This window comes from Pan troglodytes, chromosome 15 (assembly GCF_028858775.2).
Source record: "Pan troglodytes isolate AG18354 chromosome 15, NHGRI_mPanTro3-v2.0_pri, whole genome shotgun sequence".
Lineage (NCBI taxonomy): Eukaryota > Metazoa > Chordata > Mammalia > Primates > Hominidae > Pan > Pan troglodytes.
This window is the reverse complement of record NC_072413.2, coordinates 103,017,314-103,026,271: the sequence shown is the minus strand read 5'-3', so window position 1 is coordinate 103,026,271 and position 8,958 is coordinate 103,017,314. Positions and strand designations below refer to the sequence as shown.

Genomic DNA, 8,958 nt, shown 5'->3' with positions numbered 1-8,958 from the left:
TCGATTTCCTGACCTCGTGATCCGCCGGCCTCGGCCTCCCAAATGCTGGGATTACAGGCTTGAGCCACTGTGCCTGGCCCTAGAGTGGTTCTTTCTTCCTCACGATGAGCTCCCCAGGTCCGTCCCAGCGCACCCGTCACCCGCAGCCCCTTCTCCCGGCGCCCCGCAGCCTAACTTGCCGCGCCGCCGACCCCTCTGTGGGTGCAGCTGAGCGACGGCCCCTCAGGACCCCACCTGTCCCTGGCGAGAGCCAAGTCCGTCTTGCTGACTCCTGAATCCCAAAACCTCGCCCGCCCCTAACTCGTCCCCATTCCTGGGGGAAGGAGCTGCGGGGAGGCTCCACCCCTCCCTCGCAGGCCGCATGGAGTGCTCCCCTCCTTTGTCACCAGCCAGACCCGGGCAGAGCAGGGCTGGCGGACAGCCCCTCTCCAGCCACTGGACGACCAAGAAGCTAGGCTGGCCTCTGCCAGCTCCCCTCCGGGCTTCCAGGCCTTCTGCCATCTGCCCTCACCCCCAGACTCAAGGAGTCAACCTTGACTCCATCTCCTCCCTGGCCTTCCCAGACTGGCCCCCATCACTGCCTCCTCTGGGTAAGGGGAGGGCCTGGCCCTGGTGAAGCCCTGAACCATGCCACCTACTGTCCACCCCCTATCTACCTCAGGCTCGCATTTCTCCCACCCTGGGGCTTGGGGCCCTGCCTGGACTCTGTCCTTGCTTGAATCACCCCTTCCCTCCCTGGTCCTTCTCAGCCAAGCTACAGAACAATTTAATTTTACAAATGACAAGATGAGATCATTCTCTGCACCTTAGACCCAGCCTCCTGTCCCCGCTCCTTCCTGAGGGGCAGAGCAGCCGGGCCATGCAGTATGGAAGCTCTTCGGTCAGACTGCCCAGGACTGGACCTTGGCTTGGCCACCCCAGCACCGCAGTGACCCTAAGGATGGTGATCAGGAGCTGGCTGGGTTTGTAGACCAGGCCTGGGCCTGTCTTGCCAGCTTAAGGGCAGTGTCCGTTCCCACTGCTGCCCCTCATCCACTGCACGTCCTTGCCATCCTTGAGGCCCAGGGAGCTGGGAGGGGGGCAGGAGGAGTGTTGTCCTTGTGTACAGGTGGGGAAACTGAGGCCCCACCCCAAAGGCCTGCGTGAGAAGCAGAGCTGGGACAGGAGGTGCTCTCCTCGTTCTCTGCAATTCCCCACCCCCGTCTGGGCCTCAGCTTCCACGTGAAGAGCGTGGGGAGCACAGTACTCCCAGGGTGGTTGGAGGATAAAAATGACCCATATGGGTTGAAGAGCTGGTGTGGCAGTTGAACAGCCCCACAGAGATGTCCACATCCTAACCCCTGGAACCTGTGGATATGTGACCTTACAGGGTCAAAGACCCTTTATAGATGGGCTTAAATTAAGGCTCTTGAGAGGAGGAGTGGAGCCTGGTATGTAGTCACAAAGGTCCTGAGAAGGAAGCAGGAAGGTCAGAGTCAGAGAGGAGACGCAAAGATGGAAGCGGAGCCAGAGTGATACGAGACTGCAGATGCCTCTGGAGGCTGAAAGGACCAGAAAACAGATCTCCCCTGAAGCCTCCAGAAGGCACACCATCCTGCCCACACCTAGAACTGGAGTTGATAAATGCGCACATGCTGTTTTCAACCACTGTGTCGGTGGTATTTTGTTATGGCAGCAGCAGGGAACTAATATGCCTGAGTGACCCCTTGTGACCCACTGAGAAGTGCTGCCTCGGGGAAGCCAAGGTGCAGAGGAAATGGCAGCGGCAACCTTGACATCAGATGCCCAACCCTGGTTGCAGGAGGAGGTGGGGGCAGCCCAGGTGGCTGCTAGGCCGCTGCTGGCTTCTTGGGCCAGCTTCTGGGCAGACCATCCTGCTTCATGGCACAGCCTGAAAGGCACGAGCTGAGGATAAGGCTTCCAGGTTGGCGATTGGAGCAGGCACTGCTCAAATTGAATTGGCCCAGCTGCTAGGGGAGACTGGGCCAGAGAGGATGGGTTCCCATTAAAGCCTGGGTGTGGGGGACATTAGCCATGACTCCCGAGGGGCATGGAGGGGGCAGGTGGAGTGTGGTCGGGACGAGGAGCCCATGTGGCCCTCCCAGGATCTCTCCAGCCACCTCGGTTCACCCTGAGCCCCAGCCCTGTGCAATGGCTGTGTGGGGAGCACCTTCCCTTCTGCAGAGGAGCCAAGCTTCCCTACCCTAGTCTCAGGAGGAAGGGGCCAGCTTGGGTTCTGGGGCAAGTGCCACCTATGCACAGAGCCCCACAGTCATCTTGGGATCTCCCAGCATCACCTGATGAGCAAGGACTGGCTGGGGAGGGGTCCCCAGAAGCACCCAGGCATCCTGGTCCTCTGGGATCCTCAGCCCCAAGTCCCTAGGGCAAGTTGGGGAGTGTGCCTGTCCTCACCTCTGGCAGCAGGAGTGCCAGGGCTTGCAGGCGGCAGCATGGGAACCTGCTGCTGCTCGGATCCCAGGCTAGCCCACACGGACTGCTGAGCCAGAGAGCCCGATGAAGACATGGGTTGAAGAAACCCATCCGAGTGGAACGATGGCAGCACCCTGACATGCCCCACCACTGCCACATTTCCTGATCCCAGCTGTGTGGGTGCAGAGGAAGTGGACCTGGGGACAATACCCAGGCCTGAAACGGGCACCCAGCTTTGGGGGAGAGTGAGGCGGTTAGAGGTCAGGAGTCAGTGTGGTCAGGCAAGAGTGGGAGGCTGGGTGGACAAGTGTCCCCCACCTGGTCAGGGTCCTCCCCCATCATCTCTGTATAAAAGACTGAGGAGGGGCAGGCAGTGGCTGAGACAGTCCTAGATGCTCCCACCTCACCTCACACCACTCCATCTGGGCACGAGGCTGGGCTGGATGCAAGGCTGTGGCTGGGGCGGGGCAGGGACCACAGCAGAGCTATTTTTGCTTATGTTGCTGCAGCTGCCGCAGCAAGAATCAATCATTGATGCTGTGGGCATCCCTGCCTGCAGAGGGTGGAGGCAAGCAGCGCCAGTCAGGCCATGGGGGCAGGGCAGCGGCTCTGCTGATGGTCAGGGCCTGGGGAGCCTCGGCTCCTCACCCAGGCCCTGGCACCCAGCCTCAGGAAGGCTGTGGGCAACCAGTGGGCTGGGCCAGTGTCCCCATCTCAGTGGTCCAGGGAAGAGGTGGAGGCTGTGTGCACAGGAGACAGCATGCGATGCCCTCTCCCTGGGGTGACACCTGTAGCAGGTGTGGGGCCTTGTATGTGCCAGGGGCGGCTGTGAGCTGGGCTTGTGTCCAGCGATGCTGTGGGTGGGGGCATGAATTCCTGAGCCCAGGCCCGCTTCTGTGGTCCTCCCTAGCTGGGCATCTGTCCTCAGAGGGGCACATGGGGAGGAGACTGGAGCTGGGCGTGATGACAGGAGCGCAGGCTTCAGCTGGCGGGGAGGGCCCGGGCTGGGGGCTGGCAGCCCCTCTCATCTTCTCCCCTGCTCCCACAGCTGTGACCCTGGACCCCTGTTTCAGCTGCTGAGGCCCTGGTGGGCGGGAGGAGGGATTCTGGCTGGCCTCTGGGGAGCCAGTCCTCAACTGCACATAGCGGCAGCCTGCCTGTTTGTGGGGGTACACTGCCCAAGTTGCAGGCCCTCCCAGAGGCATCTGGAGTGAGATAGAGCTCTCAGGACCCCAGGTTCCTTGAGGTGGGGAAGCTCTCTGGACAGACACCCCAAGGTGTCTTACTCATGACACTGTCAGCTTAACCCTCAAGCTAGGAGAAGACCCCCAGAAGGAGGGTGGGAGGGGCAGTCCCCAGCTCCCCGACAGTCACAACCAGACTGCGGCCCCAGCACTTGGGGCAGCGCAGAGCCAGAGGCCACTGCAGAGAGACACCAGCCCTCTGTCTCAGAGTGGGCAGGAGAAGGGAGGGACGGCCTCCGGGTGGAGCAGGCCCTGTCCAGACCCCATCCTGAATTCTGGGGCCACAGGGGAGCATGGCGCAGCTGCGTGCGTGTGTCTGTGCCCACCTTGGAAGTGGGCAGCCCCGTGCAGGGCAGAGGCGAAGTTCCTGGACCTGGGCAGCTGTGGTTGGTTCTGGGGCCATTTCTTAGCCAGGGGAGGACAGGCCCAGTGGACACAGCTAGGGGAAGATCTCAGCCACCCCAGGCTGAGGGGCAGGACCAGGGCAAAGTCCTCCCAAGTGTGGGGTCCCCACACTCCCGTGATGCCACGCTGAACTTGCGCTCTCACTCGGCCCCCACCAAGATGGCCTGGAGGGTTCTCTCATCTTGCTGAAGGAAAACAGAGGCAGGGGCAGCAGGTAGTAGCCCAGGGACAGGGACATGTCGGGGGCAACCTCGGCTTCCCCACCCAGGGCTCCATCCTCACCCATCCCGCAAAGCCGAGGGGAGTCCCCGTAGCCCTGCGCAGATCACGCCAGACAATCAGGAGAGGGGCCACTTCATTTGGATGGGGACCCAGGAGGCCACATGACTTTGTCAAGGGCACACACCTAAAGGGGCTGAGGACACAAAGGTGGGTGAGTGCCCTGAGCGGCCCCTCGTTCCCAGGCCCTGCAGCCAGACTCAGACACAGAGGACTAGCGGGCGAAACCCCGGCAGACCAGGCAGGGGCATAGACGCATCCAGGGACACACACAGAGGTGTATGCACCCGGGCACCCTAGTGGCTCTCTCCCTGTGCCCAGGGAGTGACTGACTCCAGGTGAGTAGAGCAGGGTGGGCTCCTGGGGAGGGAGGTAAGTGCAGGGCCTCTGGACCCCAGGCAACACTGCTCAGCCCCGAAAGAAGGACACTGCGAGGGGGTGGGGTAAGACCTGCGCCAGGTCCCCACACGAGGGAAAAGGTTGTGCCCATCATGCCTGGGCTCATTGGCAGGAGGCTGCCAGGGCCTCTTCCCAGCAGTGGCTCTGACGTCCGTCTGACCTGCTGCTGGAAGGCTGCCCGGTGGCTGCAGCGCGGCTAACGGGAACTGTCTAGGGTGAGTCATCGTGCCCGGGTGGCTCACCTGGGCCTGCTAGCTGTGCGTGGTCTCCAAATGAGCCCAGGAATGCGTGTGCCCCTGTGTGTATGTATACATGTGCATGGGTCTGTATCCTGGTGTGGGTGTTCATGCATGCAGGCCTGAGTGTGTCAAATATCTCAGGTGGCCTGTGTCTGTGTCTTGGTGAGTCTGTGATTTTATCTATGAGTGTGTGTGTCTGCCTGGCCCTTCCGGTACAGCCTGGCCTCTTCCCACCCCAGGAAAAGGTGTCCGTGTGTGTGTGTGTGTGTGTGTGTGTATGACAGAGCATGTGTGTTTGTGTGTGTCTCTATATGTGTCTGTGTGTCTCTGTGTGTGTGTCTGTGTGTGAGTGGGCCTCTATGTGTACCTGTGTATCTCTGTGTCTGTGTCTCTGTCCGTGTGTGTCTGTGTGTCTCTGTGTCTTTATCTCTGTATGTATGTATGTGTGTGTGTATCCGTATATGTGTCCGTGTGTGTATCCATATGTGTGTCCATGTGTGTGTGTGTCTCTGTGTGTATCCGTATGTGTGTCCGTGTGTGTGTGTGTCCCTGCATCTGACCCACACCCCTGGACATTGCCAGGCAGCTCCTCATGGAGGTGGCGGTCCTCTCCTGGGTCTCTTCCAGCCCTGCCTCCCCCGACAATCCCTGCAGAACTCCATTCCTTCTGGGGTATGCCCGGTTCGGGTCTACACCAGGCCAGGCGTCACCAAACTCTTAGAACTCCCTTGGGCCCCTGCCCTGCCTGTCCACACCCCCAGGTGTGCTGCCTCTGTGTGGTGCCCAAGCTAGATCCCAGGGAGGCTCCCACCCTCTGCACTCTGATCCTCACCAAGTCCCCTCTGCCTGCATATCCTTTCACTCCCTCCCATACCATGGCCCTGGTTCCACTGCTCCTGTTTCCAGCTGTGCCCCATGCCAACACCCCTAGCCACCTGCGCAGTCTTTCCTCAGCTCTCACCACGCTCAGAGACCCTGCTTGGAGCCTTAAGTGGCACCTCCTACCGACAGGAGCCCCCTCAGCCTCCTTGCTGCCCTGCCCCCGCCCACTGGGCCTAACTTTCAACCCCAGCCCTTTTGCCCCCATTCTCTGCACACACGCTACTCTGTCCCCTCTCTCCAGAACGCTTCCTACACTGCCTGGCACATGTCTCACCCCTAAGGTCCCAGCTTACACTGCCAGGAGCCTTCCAGGACCCCCGTTCCCCCGCCCCCAGGGCAGTGCCGCTCTGCAGAACGCCTCATCCTTACAGGCTTGCTTGTGTCTACGCCAGACCTGGAGCCCCTGGGGCAGGGCCAGTGGGGTGCTGGTTGCCGCTGTGTCCTAGGCCCTAGGCTCTTGACAAGAATCAGCAGAAAGGATGACTCTGGGCGGGGTTCTGGCTCCAGGACTGCCCCCAGCGCTGGGCGCTCCCGCACGCGGCGCCCACCCCGCAGCCCTGCCCGGGGCGCCCTGTTCCCGCTGCACGCTCTCAGCCGCGTCCTCGTATCTGCCACCCACCAGCCCCTGCAGAATTCTATCTTGTCCTTATGCTGCCAGATCACCTCCTGCGGTGCCCGCGACCCCTGTTGTCCCCGCAGGCTGCCCCCCACCCCAGCTTCTGACTAAAGTGTCTGTCTCCCCCGGAATGGGAGGTGAAGACAGCGGCAAGTCCAGGAGCCTCGGTGCGGGGATCCAGAGGTCGCTCCCTGGCGGGAGTCCAAAGTTAATTCTGCGGACGCGACAGGCGGGCCGGGGGCGCGGGGTGGGGCGGGGTCTGGCTGGGAGGGGCGGGGCCGCGGCGACGGCAGCCAATGGGCTGAATGAGGCCGACGGCACCGCCCGCGAGCGCGCTCCGCAGTGGCCCGGCAGGGCTGGGCGGAGCCGGGCGGGGTCCTTGCTGAGCGGCTGGGTAGCCTGGCGCGCGGTGTCCGCAGTCCGAGGTCGGCCGCCCGCGGCAGCGCAGGGCAGCGGGGCAGAGCGCGGCTCCCGCCCGCCCGCCCGGTGCGCCGGAGCCGGGACCAGCGACTGGACGCGACGGGCCGCCAGGCCCGCACCGCCTGGCCGCCGCGATGTGCGACTGCTTCCACATGGTGCTGCCCACCTGGCCCGGAACCCCCGGCAGCGGTGCGCCCCTCCCCGCCTGCAGCCCGCTCCCCTGGGGCGGGTGGGCTACGCGCGAGGGCGCGCGCCGGGGCGTGTCCAGGGGCGCGCAGTGCGGGCCTTGGGGGCGGGGGACTCGGAGACGCCTGCGGGACTCGCGCGTGGTTCTGGGCCTTCCCGGCCGCTGGAGTCTCTTCTCCCGTGCCTCGCGTTCTACCTGTCCGTGGCTGTAGGTCCCTGCTCCTCTCCCGGCCTCTGAGACTGTCTCTGTCGCTCACTTTGTTTCTCGGTGGCTGACTCGTCTCTGTCGCTCACTCCCTCTGTCACTCGCGGTCCCTGTCTGTCTCTCCTTCTCGCTCCTGCCCCGCTCCTGGGACGCTGTCTGGTCGAGAGGCGGCCTCCTGGGAGGTGCTACCGCACTCTGGAGCAGGGCTGCTGTCTGCAAGGGGCGTGAAAGCCGGGGCCGCCGGGACCCGGGGCACCTGCACCAGGCTTGCCCTCTCACCTGCTTTGGGGGAGAGCAGCCAGGCTGGTCCAGGAGTCTGGGCTCTCCACTTTGGTCCGGGGCTTCCAGGCAGGGCTGGGCTGCGTCTACTGTGTGGCAGTGTGGTGGGGTCGCTGGCTAGGTGGAGGCTGTGGCAGGGCTAGGCCTGAGGTCTGGGGCCTGGTGAGGGGCCTGAATGGGGTCAAAGTCAGGCCACAGGGTCCCGCAGTGCTGGGCAAGGGAAAGTGGGTGCTACCTACTGGCATGCCCCCAGGGATGGTCAGTAGCCTCCCTCTGAGCCGCAGGCTACGGCATGTGTACCTGCTGCTCTTTGTGTGTCTGTCCCTGCACTGGGCCTGGTTCCAGGGCCTGGGTGTCTCAGCATCTTGGAGGGCAGGGCTGAGGGGGGCGGGGCAGTCCCTTGGGCGCTGGGTCTATGCTGCTGCAGCTGACCACACCCAGGGCATTGGCAGCCACCGGCCAGGGGGTTGGGCTGGCCGGCACTGGTGCAGGCTGGACCCCACTCCTTGGGGAAAACAGGTCAATGCTAATGGTGCCGACAATGCTGCAGGTGAGAGGGGTGCCCCTGGCCTGGGCATGCCCCCCAGCTGCAGCAGGCACTACCAAGGCCCCTCCTGTGGCCTGTCTGGTGCACACTTAGGGTGGGAGGCTTGTCTGGGGGGCTCCAGAGCAGGGAGGCCCCTACAGCACCTGCTTCACGGTGTCGCAGATGGGAGCCCAAGGTGTTTGGGCACAGCAGCGGGAGGATGATGGCTCCGGTGGGCTGGAGGCCCCTGGCCCCCTCCTCTTTCACTATGACTGGCCTTGCCCACATGGCTGCAGGTCGACCTCCTCAGAGGGAGAAGGGCAGGGCCCCCAGGCATGGGACCACTACCCTGCCCCCAGCTTCCCTGCACAGCCTTTCTGCTCTGCTTCCTCCTCACTCACGGGCACCCAGAGACTCCCAAGCTGCAGGGTCCAGGACCATCTCATCCACCCCTTGCCTCCACAGAGGCTTGTGCTGGCTTCGTGGTTCCCAGCCCGTCTGGGGCAGTCCCTCCCTGTGTCCAGCCTACGGAACCATCCGCTCTTAGGGAATAAGGTCAGTGGCTCTCGCTGGAGCTTTGGTAGGAGACTTGCAAGATCAGAGACCTTGGGGGTTCTGTCCAGCACACCGGTTCCCAGACCCTCCCCAACCCTGCGGCCCAGGAACGTGCATTCCTGACAAGCACCCTGCCAACTACTGCCTTTCCCAGCCTGGATTTGGTCCAGGCCTTTTCCACCTGCAGTTTCCTCTCAGCAGGCTGGAGATGGGCGGACTCTCCCCTGCTCTCGTCTTCCTGTCCAGTCCAAACCTGCCCTCTGCCAGACACACCAGGCACCAGCCCAGCAGGG

General features: G+C 63.1%; 1 protein-coding gene across 1 annotated transcript in view; it reads left to right on the top strand.

The window, feature by feature from the left end:
• The first annotated feature begins 6,992 nt into the window (after positions 1-6,992).
• Positions 6,993-8,958, top strand: part of AHNAK2 (AHNAK nucleoprotein 2) — a 39,214-nt gene continuing 37,248 nt past the window's right edge. The window contains exon 1 of the mRNA XM_016926824.4: positions 6,993-7,103. Within this exon, the coding sequence (XP_016782313.4) occupies positions 7,049-7,103 (55 nt within the window). The 5' untranslated portion in view covers positions 6,993-7,048. The remainder of the gene's footprint in view (positions 7,104-8,958) is intronic.